At 37.8% G+C, this 14,437-nt stretch overlaps 1 protein-coding gene across 1 annotated transcript in view; it reads left to right on the top strand.

Annotated features, from left to right (window-relative positions):
- COL28A1 (collagen, type XXVIII, alpha 1) overlaps positions 1–14,437 on the top strand; it is a 91,609-nt gene that overhangs the window by 58,578 nt on the left and 18,594 nt on the right. The window contains exons 24-26 of the mRNA XM_010561466.1: positions 861–929; positions 5,300–5,368; positions 8,141–8,209. Of these exons, the coding sequence (XP_010559768.1) occupies positions 861–929; positions 5,300–5,368; positions 8,141–8,209 (207 nt within the window). The remainder of the gene's footprint in view (positions 1–860; positions 930–5,299; positions 5,369–8,140; positions 8,210–14,437) is intronic.

Here is a 14,437-nt window from a genome sequence, read left to right as displayed (position 1 = left end):
CTGTTACTAATGTGGAGACAATAACATTAGATAGCTGGTTTTTTCTCATATTCTCATGGTTACAGCTGCTCCGTGGTTTTGATAAAACATTTAATCTGCATTCCCTAGTGAATGTTTCCTGAAATACTGCCTGTCCTTCTCACTCGTGTTAAAAATTGTGAAAGTTTCATGGAAAATTGCAATTTTCTTTTTAAGATCCTGAATGTAAAGTAAAACATCTGTTGCCATAGATTAAACACTAGAAGGAGCCAAATTTTGCTCTGAAGGGATAACATAAAGAACTTGAATTCTAAGCCTGATTGCTTTCCAGGAAAGCCACTGACAGAGCTAAGATTACCAAACAGTTGTACTGGGTAATATTTGAGGAAAAACTCAAGTTTCTTCCCGGGTCTTCAGACTGCGGAGCTTGCAATTTTGAAGTACTGTGCCATTGCATCCGTAGCCTTTCTAAACATACTCTGTGTCAGCACTTGTCTTTGGATTTCTTTGCTGTTCTCTATGTGCTCTGGCAGAAACAAAGTCATGTAGCCTTGCTTGTGTGGGCAAAAGCAGGCAGAAGCCACAGGTGAATCTGGCCACTGAAACTGAATTATGATATTCAACACTCAGTTGAAACTAAAGCCATCAAATTATTCGTCAAGGCAGAACAAACTCTTTGACGCAGTTGCAGAGAAGCAAAAGTGTAAGAGAGGACAGAATCAAGGTAGTAAAAGCTTCCTCTACAAGTACTGATTTCATATTACCTAGCTCAATAATTGTCACTGTCAGAAGGAATTGAATACTTGTTCTTTTCTGTAAAACTTTGGAAATTAAAACTGAAAAGAATAAATATGGTGTTGGATTTGTTTCTTTTTGAATAGGGGGAACCAGGACCTGAGGGACCACCAGGAGATGATGGAGCTCCTGGAAAATCAATAATGGGACCAATGGTAGGAGGTTTTGGACAAAAGATGGAAAATAAACATGAGATATATGCAAAACTCTTGTGCAAAGAAGAGTGCATTTGAAACCACTTGAACAACTTTTTCAGGAAAGTAACTGACTAATTCTTCCATCCATCTTCCATCTTCTTTTCCATCATTCCAGATTAAGCCTATTTTTAAAAATAAACTTACTATCTTTTCAAAGAAGAAACACAAAATAGATTAAATAACTAGTCCAGTGTACCTCACCCTGCAAACTTCCCTCAGGAAGTCTTCATTAGGAAGGTAGCTCTTCAAATTCATCTCCACCTTTTGTTATCTCATGCGGTCTTTTATACCTCTGTATGGGCAATATGCTCTTTACCGAGTATAAACTGAGAGGTATTAGTTATTTTAACAGTGGTGTTTCAGTATTACCAGCCTTGCACATTCAAAAACATAAGACAGGCCCAAAATAAAGAAATTAAAAAATAGGTCTTTTGGAAGTACTTATCTGCATATAGGTTACAGAGTAGGATTTACTTGGTTATAGCCTTTACATTTCTAACTTCAACACTAAGAGTGGAGTACAGTAGTCTGTATCAGGACTGCTCACTGTTGGAGCCTTTAGTGGTTAACTGACAAGATCAATACACAAGTGAAAGACCAAAGATAAAACTGAGGATTCCGGGGTAATGCAGAGATTGCAGTCTTTGCAAAAGTGAGAGACTGAAAAGTTCTCCTCTGTAGTACATGTGAGTTGACATAAGGCTGCTCAAAGAATAAGGTGAGACCAAGGACCATCCTCTTGCCAGTGGGAAATAAGTTAGAAGAAAAGCATAAAGATTAATTTGCAAAGGATGAAATTCATGGGGTTTTATCACTGTTGAACAGCGGAGTAAACTTTTCAAAGAATGGTTCTATTTCTCCTGTTTCTTAAGTGGTAACAGTAGTTCAAGATGATTGTTAGGTACATAAAGTTACGATTGCTTTTTCTCCTTGCATAATGCATTACAGTTATCAGCATGGAATTTTGTCTGATATTTTATCACCAAAATACTCAAACCTTTAAGTAGGGTTTTTCCTCAACTCCTTAGAATTGCTTTTCATTTAACTAATCAGAATAATACAGTGTCATGAGAAAACAGTGCCACTCACCTTTCTACATTATTTAAGAATAAACTGAAAAATGCAGTCCCTAGAATAGACCCCATGTCTTCTACTGTAAAAACTGGATATATTTCCTTTTACTTTGCAGCTTTCACTTCCTTCCCTCTAACGCATTTTATGATATCATATTGTACTTCTATGAGTCATGATCTGGGTTGAAACTTTCTGTAAGCCTTCTGCCACTTGTGATAAGGGAATAGTTCAGGAAGACTTTCCTTCAGTGTTTGGGAAAGGTACCATTCTTGTGATCTCCTTTCCAGACTGAAATCAGGAACTTTCTTAGTAAACCTCTTTTTTTTTTTTTTTTTCAGATTTTCCATGTCTGCACCTAAAATGTTCCACTCAATTCCACTACTTCATTTCTTGGGAATATAGCTGATAGACCCAAATTCAGAGACCAAACAGTTTATGTGTACCTAACACAATGTAGTTCAAAATAAAGCAACTTAATGCAATAATTCTTGTGTGATAACATCTTAGGAATACCAATAATGCTTTACTCTTGTCTTGACAGACTTCTACCAGTACACCCACCAGAGGACGCTGGGTAGCACATTGATCTACATGCATTCAGTAGCTCATATTTTTTAATTTTCTAAAACTCTGAATTTATTTACTTTGGCTATATTCTAGAACACTACTTCACTCTGTTTTTCTTATAACAAGAAGTAAGGAACATGACTTAATTGTCCAGTCGTATACTTAATCATTTAGGTTTTGTTTATGGTGGTTGATTTTTTTCTTAACAATGACCATGGGCACCAAATTTATGTTTATATTCTGTTTATCCTTTTTTTTTTCTTTTTCTTTCAAAGACTGTAGAAGCAACTATGTCTATATTACTGCTTCAGAAAATTACTTTAAAACCTGCCCTGGAAACGTTGGCAAAGTAGATGAATTAATTCAGCATGCCTTCTGTGACATCAACAGCACATGCCTTGTTGCCAGTGCACTGACTTAGAGTGAGTCACTGTGATTGTCTTTTCCAGACCCCACAAAACTGTGGGAAGCAGTAATCACAGAATTGCTCCTGGGCCATCTCTTGTGTATTTTCAATGCAGCTGTTAAAAAAAATAAATAATCTGGACTAGAGAACTGTTTCTTGTAGCAGATTTGGCCATAGATTTGGCTTAAGTAGATTTCTATCTGTGTTACTAATGGCAAAACCAGCCACTTGACAAAATCCCAATTCTTACAGAAAAAAATGTAGTAACATGTATTTGGTATTTACAATGGTATGCTAAGATTAAATGAAAACATCTGTTTGGCTGGTTTTTACTGTAGTGGAGTTAGAAGTAAAAATAGAGGTGAACTCATGATCCATGGTTTCCTTTCTTGTTAAAAAAAAAATGTTATTAAACATTTCTAAAACCTTTCTTATTTTATCCACAATTTAAGAACTATGGATATTAAGAATGGAGAAGAGGTAAAATTTGCTTTCTATTATAAAGCTATTTATGAACTAGAATCACACTCAGTGGAATTTTTACAGAACTGGATCAGAATTCTATCATTTGAAAATTAGGAAACATGAAGAAACATCTTTCAGGGCTGATGCAGTTTGACTCTGGTGGTCAGGTTGTGTTTAAAGTCTTCCAGTGAAACTATCCCTTTAGACTGGAGGACAGGACAGATTCACACAGGAGTGACCTACCATGTACAATTTTCTTTAAGCATAAGGCATGCTTGCATTCCTATCCCAATTTCCATCTTAAAGTGGTTTCAGGGTTTCATCTTAACCAGAACATTGAGTCTGCCTCATCTTTCTTCATTCACTTACCTCCTAACCTAAACCTGTGATGTATATCTTTAGGAGATCCAAAGCAGCTCTTTCATTTTTCCGTGACAGGGCTAAATTGGTTAAGAAGATCTGACTGCTTGCGTCTATGGTAGAGATGTTCATGGGACAGGAAATCTGGACCTGAAGTCTGTTTTTGTTGGATATCTAACTAGAATATAAGTCAGTTTGTTCTCCAGTCATGGACACTGTATTCAGACAGACCAGCCACTGAGATCTGAGCTGCTATCAGGACTCCATTCATGGTTTCTTGAAGCATTATGTTATTGCAGAAATTGCAAGGCACAATGCACTGATGAAACAGCAGTTTTCAGTCATTTGTAGTTTCTCTTTTCTAGCTATTTATTTTTACTAGAATAGACAGGGAAATATTTGCTATTCGTACGTATTCTTCAGGATAAGTTATCTATATGTATATTAACTGACCCTCCAACCCTGTACAGGAGAGTCCATTTACGTTTCTTGGTTATGTGGGACTGAGTGAAGGGTGTACACTTCTCCATGTATGGCCATATCCATACCGTGCTTAGGAGTGGGGTGGATGTGTGACCTACAGGTATCAATAAGGATTTCCAATTGGCAGTGCTGTCATGTGAATATCTGTGGTACAGACTGCCAGCATATCTTGAGGGATACCTCAGAGTAATATGTTTTCTTTCTTGGTTCTGTGAAGAACCGTCTATTGCAAGCTTAGTTAATTTTCTCACTAAATGTCAGGAAAACGATCACTGGAATGAGGGAAGAGGAAAAGATTGCTGTTTGCGTCTCTTCTGGTCGTGAAAGGAAGCATTGAGGTTTTGCAAATGCACACATCTTTAGTGGGAGTCAGTGGAAGAGTCAACAGAAGGAGTGATTGTCTCCTGATACAGAGCATTTTAGGCTAAATTAAGAGAAATTATGTATTTCTTTTAACCAACTGTATTTCTTTCTTTTACTTCTTTCCCTTGTAGAATGCAGTTTTGCTTTACTGTATCAGAGAACCAATGTGATTACCTGGAAGCAGAAAATGCACCACTTATGATAACTTAAGGCTGGCATATTATGTTTCAGTATTGTTAAATTCATTGTTCAAATGTCAGGACTTACCCCCAAAGTCATAGAAGTTTAACTTTTTAAAAATAAATTCAACTTTGTATTGGCTGAAGATAAAGTCACTGTTCTGAAGATTTCTCTCTGCATCTACAAATCTAGAAATTAATAATTTCCTAATGAGAACTCATATTTTTCTGAAATCTTAATTTGATCAACTGAAGCAAAATAAAAAAGCACAAAAATTTCTGAGCTTTGCGAACAAATTGCAAGAGCTGGTAACTGGTATTCCATATTTCTAAAAGGATATTAAATAGTTTCCTTACATATTTGTTAATATTTGTTACATCATGATGATCCAGTTACTGGCAAGACGGCTGACTTACTATTTTGTATTTAGGGTGGCCAGGGACCACCTGGACTACCTGGACCCCGTGGAGAAAAAGGCGATGGCCACAAAGGTGAAGCTGTAAGTACAATTTTAATTCTGTATTTTGTGTTCTACAAAGAAAATTAATTACTGTGTGTGTCCTGGTTTCAGCTGGGATAGAGTTAATTGTCTTCCTAGCAGCTGCTATAGTGCTATGTTTTTGAGTTCGGTATGAGAAGAATACTGATAACACACTGATGTTTTCAGTTCTTGCTCAGTAGTGTTTAGTCTAAAGTCAAGGATTTTTCAGCTTCTCACGCCCAGCCAGTGAGAAGGCTGGAGGTGCACAAGAAGTTGGGAGGGGACACAGCCAGGACAGCTGACCCAAACTGGCCAAAGGGGTATTCCATACCATGTGACATCATGTCTAGTATATAAACTGGGGGGAGTGGGGCTGGGAGGAATCACCACTTAGGAACTAACTGGGCGTTGGTCAGCAAGTGGTGAGCAATTGCATTGTGCATCACTTGTTTTGTATATTCCAATCCTTTTATTATTATTAATGTCATTTTATTATTGTTATTATTATCATTATTAGTTTCTTCCTTTCTGTTCTATTAAACTGTTCTTATCTCAACCCACCAGTTTTACTTTTTTTTCCCAATTCCTGCCTCCATCCCACTGGGGAGCGGGGGAAGTGAGTAAGCGGCTGCATGGTGCTTAGTTGCCTGCTGGGGTTAAACCATGACAGTGTGATAACTCAATATCTAGTTACTTAACTAAGTGCAATTAATCTTCTCTTTCATCCTTTAGCTAATTTAAATATTTCACATATTTTTGAAGTCCTTTCCTGTCCTAGATACAGTGCTGGTTCTACAGGCAGTCAGAACCAGGTATAATCTGTTCTCATTTCAGCATCATGAAAGGGATACCATGTTATTCCATAAAAATCTTGATGGCTGCTCATACATGTTTAATACAATCACTGCTTTGAATTCTTTTCCTTCCCTCCTTCCCTCCCTCCCTTTTCTTTGCTGTTCTTTGTTCAAGATCTCTAATAACATCTGCTTGGCCAAATCCTGCAGCCTTCAATTCCTTGGTTTTTCAGCTGCTTTTCATACCAGGGGGTTAAATCCTCCTTTTTGAAGATTTTCTCCACCCTTGCTTTTCTGATGGTTAGCTCCAGAGGGGGCTAATGCCTGAGTATTCCAGCTGGCACGTTCCATTACAAGGGCATATCATCCTAAATTTCAGTCATCCAAAGCCACATAGACATGTTTGACCAACATTTCACTAGAAAGTGAAAATACTGTTGCCATTCTTCAACCACCACATGTCAAACTTCCATTAACACTATTTTCTTTATGTCTGTAATCCAGCTTTATTTCAAACTACAACTGCAAAGACACTCCAAAATACACTGAGGTGGGACCTGAGTGGTTTCAAATAAGTCACAGCTCAGCTCCAGTTTTCTATCATTCAAACTGATCCTGGGAATATCCTTTGGGATCAGAATTAGTTCAGAGGGCATTCACTCAGAATTCCTGGTGTAATGCCATGTACCTGACACATTTCACAGCACGTAGGGACACTAGACAAGCTCCAGACTCTTTGGAGGTTCAAGGAGTGCCAGTAACAGACTCAGACCCATGAAACAGAGGACATGCAAATAGATGAAAAAACCCTGCTGTCATCCCAAATACAAATGAAAAGCAAATGCAAAGGCAGTCATGAATAAGGCAGTGATGCAAATAGATGACTGATGAATTTTTAGTAGGCCTTAAAACACCTCATAGGAACTGAAGTTGTAAGCTTTACAAATTAAGATATCTGTTTAAACTATACGAAAAAGAAGTATTGGTAGATACAGAATCAGAGGGGTCAGTGAGAATCTGAAAACTTTTTATTTCTAATTAATCAAAGAATTCAAGAGAAGCCTGGTTTGGTAACCATTGATTAATAAAACTATACAAATGCTGGTTGTAGTCTGACCAGTCACAGGATGACAAACTTACGTGTATGTGCTTCCTGCATTTCTGTTAGTGACTGGGCAATAAAAAAAAAAAAGCTTCACTCTGCAGTAGTATTCCTGAAATCACGTCTATTCTAGGATTCCCATCTGCAACTGCCGTAAGAGTCATGCTTCTCTGCAACTCAATCTCAGGCTTCAGTAAAAGCCGCTTGTGTTTCTCCCTGCCACATGAGTACATGTCCTTGAAATGCGTGAAGGTTCTGTTGTGCTGTAGCATGCATCTTTCCCCTTCTCAGGCCGCCTTTCCATGCCCCATGTTCTGGAAAGACCAACTTTGTAAACCACTGGCAGACATGGACAAGATTTATGTAGCTAAGTCTCTGTAGCATGGTGGGGCAAAGACATCTCCCTTATGAATGCTGAAAGGGAGGTTGGGGATGCCTCCAATAGTATGAAGAGCAGCTGAAGGGGATGTTAGGGACTGAGCAGGGAGTTCGGGAGAGCAGACTATCGAACAAAAGTACACCAAAGTATGTTAGGGTTACCCAATGCCCAGATTTAGATGGGTTAGCTCTGGTATCCCAGATGTGTAATGTCTGCCATGTATGAATCATGGAGCAATGTCTGCTTTCTCACTGGTTTCTCTGAGCTGAGAATAACTCCGGTGTTCTTAAGTCAAGAGCTGGACTTTTTTTCCACCACTCTGGTAGCCTTTTCAGGTTTCCACCTGGGACTGAGGATGACTGTTGCTCAGTACACATCAGAAATGTGAAGAATTTGACAAAATACAGCAAAACCAAAGAGATCAGTAACAATTGCTGAAATTCTCTTCTTTGTTGAAGACAAATACTCTTCCTTTGGGACAACTACTGACATGCTTTATTCCTCTGCTGTACCAGGGACCTCCAGGACCACCAGGCCCCCCGGGACCACCAGGCCCAACTGGCGTGGGAGATGCTGGACCAAAGGTACTTGTACAATGGTAGTACATGCATCTGACTAGTAGACAAGGTAGACAAACATCTTCCGAAAAATACATTAGATTAGAATGGCATATATATGACAAAATGTTGCGATCGCATCTCCCACTTTCAGTTAGAAGAAAAGCTTGTGGTAGACTTTTCTGCCATTGTAGATACAAACCAGTTCTTGCTTTATCCCCAGATATGATGCACATCTGCAGGTTTTCTATACATCCAAAGACCCAGGATGTTTCTAGATGCTGGAGTTTCTATGTGGAAGTCAGAATCCAACACAGGCAGAGTATTGCCTAATAATTACACACTTTCTTTCTCCCACAGAAGTGCAAGGGACAAGGCCCCAAAGGAGTCAGGGGAAATGTCAGTTACATGGAACTAGTGAGGTATTTTTAAAGTTCCTTGAAATGGGTTCCTAAGAGAAGACTATAAACCTTCACCTAAAATTAATATTAGTTTAGAAGTAAAACTTGGCAGCAAAAAAAACCCAACCAAAAACCTGATAAAGGGATTAGAAATACAACACTCAAACACTTCAAAGTTTTTTCATAAAACACAGAATAGCTAAAGTGTTATAAAGTTCTAAGCAGTATGTAACTCACCTAAAAATTTGCATTGTAACTACTGTTATAAAAGTTGAAAAAAAGAGACTTAAGACTGAAATCATACAAGAAATTGGTTTAAAATATCCCACAGAGTGGTTTTATTAATGATTTCCTTGTTACATATGTGAAATAGGAAACAGGCAGCCTGTTGCAGGAGAAAGCAAAATAAATATCGCCCAAGCAAGTTTTTTCCCAAACAGAAGGAACTTTCAACTTCAGTTCCCAGAACATTAGAATTCCCATTTAAAATAAACAACAACAATAACCCCTTAAAAACATATCCACAATAAAGGAAAAACTGAAGGACATTCATCCTTAGAATGACCTGACCTTAGAATGACCATAGAATGGCCTGACAATGGGATCTGGGAAACCTGGCTTTGTGCTGCTATTCTGAATTACCACTTATCAATACAAGACATTTCACATAAAGTAATGCAAGGTCTGGCCCATGACACAAACTACTAGAGAACTAAAGGTAATTTCAATTATGTTATTCAATATAGACTTACAGAAAATACATAGAGCTAAACTAATTAGATTTTTTTGTACGAGATTATATCTTTTCCAAATAGAGATACTAGACTTGATATGATACAGTCTTATAAGACATTTTTTTTGGTACTACGGAACAATTCATTAAAATCCGAGAATCTTATATGAAATTATTAAGGCAGATATTGATAAAAATGTAACTTATGACTACAGAATGTCTGGGGGCATCGTTACGTCTGGAATTCGCCCTCACTTCCTAAATGCGTAATTCTAGAAAGTAGTGTTTCCCAAAGAAAAGGAATTGGAAGGTCATGTCAGGTAATCAAATAAGATGATCTCCCACTGTTATGCCAGGGTCAAAAGATTACAAACCCCAGAAATACAAATCAGAATTTCAGTGGGAATATAGGGGTTTAATATAAACAAATTTGAGTTAAATCCAAAATGGAAATGAAAGATTTTATTTTTTTTTAAGTGAAAGGAAACCACTAGAATCATTGCAGTGAAATTTCTCACAACTGGAATTTTTAAAATCAATGTTTGTGGTTGTGTTTCTGAAAAGTATTACAAATATACAAGGTATACAGAAAGGCACTTAGGAAAGTCATAGTGCCTAGCTTATATGAGAGATCTAAAAGTGGGTCACAAGTCCCTTCTGTTCTTACAATCTTGAATTCATGTAATTGCTGGGACAAGCAATTCTTTGGCTGTATGATTATTAGGAAAGTTCCAACACAGATCATGAATGATGGAAGTACAATACGGTATCATAAAGTGCATTAGAGGGGAGGAGGTAAAAGCTGTGAAGTGAAAGAAAATAAATCCATTTTTTTGCAGTGGAGAACATGGGATATAGTCTTTTTATCAGTTATTCTTAAACCACTGTAAGTCTTGTGATATAATAACATATATATTTAATTAAATCATAGATTAGCTATTATAGTACTCTAAGTGATTTACATCATGGCCAGTTGAAGTGAGTTGCTCATATTCCTTTATAAAGACATCACATCCTTACTTGTCAGTCTCTTCTTCACCCATGAACAGCATAAGAAGTATTACCATCCCCCCAGATCTGTGGGCTGAAGTTTATTCACAGTACTAGTAAAGGAGGTTTATTGGTAGTACCTTTTGTGGAGGAATATGACCTGTGTTGTGTTAGTTGAATGTTACCAATTAATAATAAATTTGGCAATAGGCCCATTACTTCAACCTGAATTTGACTGAGCAAAAGTGAAATAGCTGTGACCAAGAGGCGAGGCTCTTATAATTTAATAGTATTTAATTACAACAGGAAATAGCACAATGGAATATCTAGTAATAGCAACTCTCATCCTAACTCATTAGTTATAAAGAAGCCAGCAAAAGATTAGGCAAAGGCAGACTGATAAATTGTTAACACTACTCTCGTGTTTTCTGACAATTTCGGGTCAGATCAGGGTTGTCATGTAAATTAAAAGTATCTTCCTCTTTTCCATCGAGTCATTGCCATTGTCACAAAAATTGTCAGAATTAGGTAGCTTGATTCTAAGAACCAAACTGTTGAAAAACATGGATGCAAAGGAAGCTGTGTTTTCAGGTTAATAGAACGGGTTGTGGGAGCTGGGTGTGATACAGCCTAAGGAGCAAGACCTCAGCATGTGCAGTCAGTCTAATTCAGGCAGCCACACATACAAGCTCAGAGTCTTCTTGGGTGATCTGCACGGGTGTTTTAGGCTGGATCGGAAATGTGCTGTCAAAGTGAATCTCCAGTAGACCCATTTACTGTGCTTTGGGTTCTAGACCAAAAAGAGGTCTGAGCAGTCCCACAACCCAGGAATTGTGTGACTGCTGCACCAAAGCATGCATTATCCGAATAGATAGTCACATCTGTGATTTAGTTCTGTGCATCCACACTAGACATGGTGTAGAGTACACTGGAAAAAAAGAAATGAAGTATATAAACATCTCTTCTCCCTTCCTGATTTTTTTATCCTGTTTGCTTATACAAAGTTGTGAATCCTTAGTCTCTACATAACTTCCTGGTAGCAAAGATGCCACAAGGAAAAACAATTCACTTGAATTGCAAGAATTCCCCCAGAACTTAGTTCATAAAATGGACAATCTTCTGTTTTTTCAAATAAAATGTAAGTGCATTGGCTACCTCTCATCCCTTCCACATAAAAACGTGAATATAAGAAGAACAGCAACAATCTCTGCATATAAAAAAGAACATTTATTTGATAAAAGAGACTCATAAATTTACACACTAGTTAATTTGAAATGCCTTTGAGTATCATTATATAGGAATGTTCCACTCAGCTGAATCAGAGCTCTGTTCTCCCCACTTTCAGAAATGGCTCACATATGTGCACACTGCTAGATAGGAATTTTATGTATCAGAGGTCAAATTCACATGAAAAAAAAATTGGAACATGTGGGATGCATTCAATCCTGGCAGCACCCTATTTTCTGTAGCATTAAAACAGAAGCACATAATGTCAGAATATAATAAAAGATTGATTTAAAAGCACTCTGGCCGACTAGGAGGTGGGTTACAGACATTCAAGAGCAAGAGCCTAGCACTAGAAAGCAAGCTTCATTCTCAGTAACTGGATAGCAGAAGGATTATTAAAACCCCTAGCATGGTCCCTAGTGCATGAACATTTGGGCTGGATCCAGTTGCAATATAAACAACTTTTGCAGCTTGGGCCCTGTCTACTTGAACTAAAATGTGGAAAGTAGAGATGCAATGTCTTTTTTTTGTAATATGTTCTTCTTACACATACCATTATATCCACTAGTTCTCACTAAACAGAGTCTTGCAGTGTCCGTTGTATGTTTCAGTATCAAATACGCATGCTTCACAGTAAATGAGGTGTATATATTTGGAAGCCAAGATTTATTTTTCAGGTGACCGTCAGGTCATGTAATGAATTTTCTTGAACAAATGATATGGAATAGACATTGGAATTACCTACTTTACGCTGTCTTGACTCAGGTCTTTATTTCTTGTTTCAGTGGTGTTTTTCTAGTTCACTGTTTTGCTGATGGTGACAAGCTTGTCTACAAGCACAATACAGGAAATAAATTAGACCTCATCAAAGAACAGTACTAATCCTTCTTGAAATTACTTCCCTGGAGGACAGTTTACTGTCACACCTTAGAAAAAAGAACTGCTCCACTTCACAACTCATAAAACAAAATAAAAGTCTTTTTTCTCTAAGCCAAGAAATACAGAAACTTTGAGGATTACTCAAAAGCTCTACAAAAGAGCTTTTCTGTGAGACATCTGGTATTAACTAAGCATGTGAGGCTAAAATTCGATCCTTCACCTGCAACGACCCTGTGTAAGAATGTGTTACCCATGGGAGGAAGAGGCAGATGACTTCAAGTCACCCTTACACTCTTTTCGGTCAGGGCTGGTCTAAGAGCAGGTTGTGGGTATATTTGATACTGGCCCATAAGGAATCATTTAGTTTTTTGGTAACTTCCCATTCAGCTTCCATCACAGCAGCTTACAGGCTGTTTCACAGGCCACAGCAGCCCAGGATCTCCTAAAAAAAACTTATAATGTGAAGCCTCATCTGTATATCCACCTCTTCGCTCTGGCACCCCTGGCAGGTTTCAGAAGGAGGCTTGGGCAGAGAAAGCTTTGGCTGCTCTGTGCAACTTCTGCTCATGAAGGGTTCTCCTACGAACAGCTTAAGGTTGTATTATGGTTTGCAGGGACATTGAGGACCAATAATTATTCCTTTGATAATAGATGGTACTAAATAGGAAGATGACTACATTTGCCTAGACTCTCAGTATTTCCTAGTAACGTGACAATCTCAAGTTCATTGTAAGAAAATGCATTGCAGGAGGAATTGAGAAACTGAGCATGTTTTAAAAGATCAGGAATACCTACCATTCATCCCACTGCAGAGGGGCATTTCCAAGCACTGTGTACCAGACTTAAGTGCTATAATCTTTAAGTACTTAAGATTGTAATCTTTAAGAGTTTATAGCTAGAATTGGGGGTGGGGGGAGACAAAAAGTTCAAGGGCATTGCCAATATCTTGGCTCTTTGCATTAGCAGGGAAGGTGTGATATAAAAGCCTCAGGTCATCTTAAGAAGAATACTACTAAAGAGAGTAGCTCTCTCTTTAGTTCCCTTTTCCAAACCATACTAGATGAAAACAACAAACTCCCCTCTGTGATCAAATCTGAGGGAGAAATTTCCTCCTGACTGAACATGGCAATCAGTTTAACCCAATGAATTGACACACCAATTTAAAGCTAAGAGCATCCATGTACCATGCCTATGCCCTGACTCAAATTGCCCAGTCTCCAGTGCTTTGGAAGAAAGAGGAATTGAAAATAATTTCAGAAGCCAAATGTTACATCAAGAAGGAAAGCATTATAAACTCAGTCTAAGCCTTAGTGTTTGGATTCAGACTTCCCACCTTTCCGAATCCATCAAACCTGAGCATAGTTTGGGCCCTAATATATTTACATAAATAGCACATATGTCAGGACTTAGCATAAAAGTATCATAGCCATATATAAAAAACACAGATTGGAGTCATCTCTCGCTAGAAATTGAACCTTGGGTGTGTCACCTAAAAGCAGACATTATAATGACTGCACACATTCCTCCCAAAAAGTAAAGGAAGTCAGTAAAATATTCTGTACTTTTGTTTCCTTCTTTTTTAATCAGTTTGATAATGTTGTTTCTTTTCACCTACCACAACTCAAGTGTCATCTGTGATTTGTGTGATTCATACTTGCACCTCTCTCCTAGTTAGAATGCTCCCTCTGCAGGCACAGCCTTTTCCACAGCTTTTCTGAGTGCCAAAACAAGTACAATGCAGAGTTTTTATAATGAATTTTTTTATTTTGTCAAGAAATACAATTTCTTCCTGGCTCTGTTGTTAATATATTGGACGATCAATAGCATATCAGAACATTTCTTTCTTTTGCACTTGCCTGCACAGGCATAGGTTTAGGGACATTTGCTAAACCTGATTCAGAATTTTCTGCATCTATGATTTATTAGTTATAGATTTCTTTTTTCTTTTCAAACTGATGGGAGTTTTCTAGGGATCATGTGCTGAATGTGTTCCTATTCCCTCATTTGTAGAATTATGGACTGAGG

Source organism: Haliaeetus leucocephalus, unplaced genomic scaffold (genome assembly GCF_000737465.1).
Source record: "Haliaeetus leucocephalus isolate CR32 unplaced genomic scaffold, Haliaeetus_leucocephalus-4.0 Scaffold146, whole genome shotgun sequence".
NCBI lineage: Eukaryota > Metazoa > Chordata > Aves > Accipitriformes > Accipitridae > Haliaeetus > Haliaeetus leucocephalus.
This window is presented reverse-complemented; position numbering and strand designations above follow the sequence as displayed.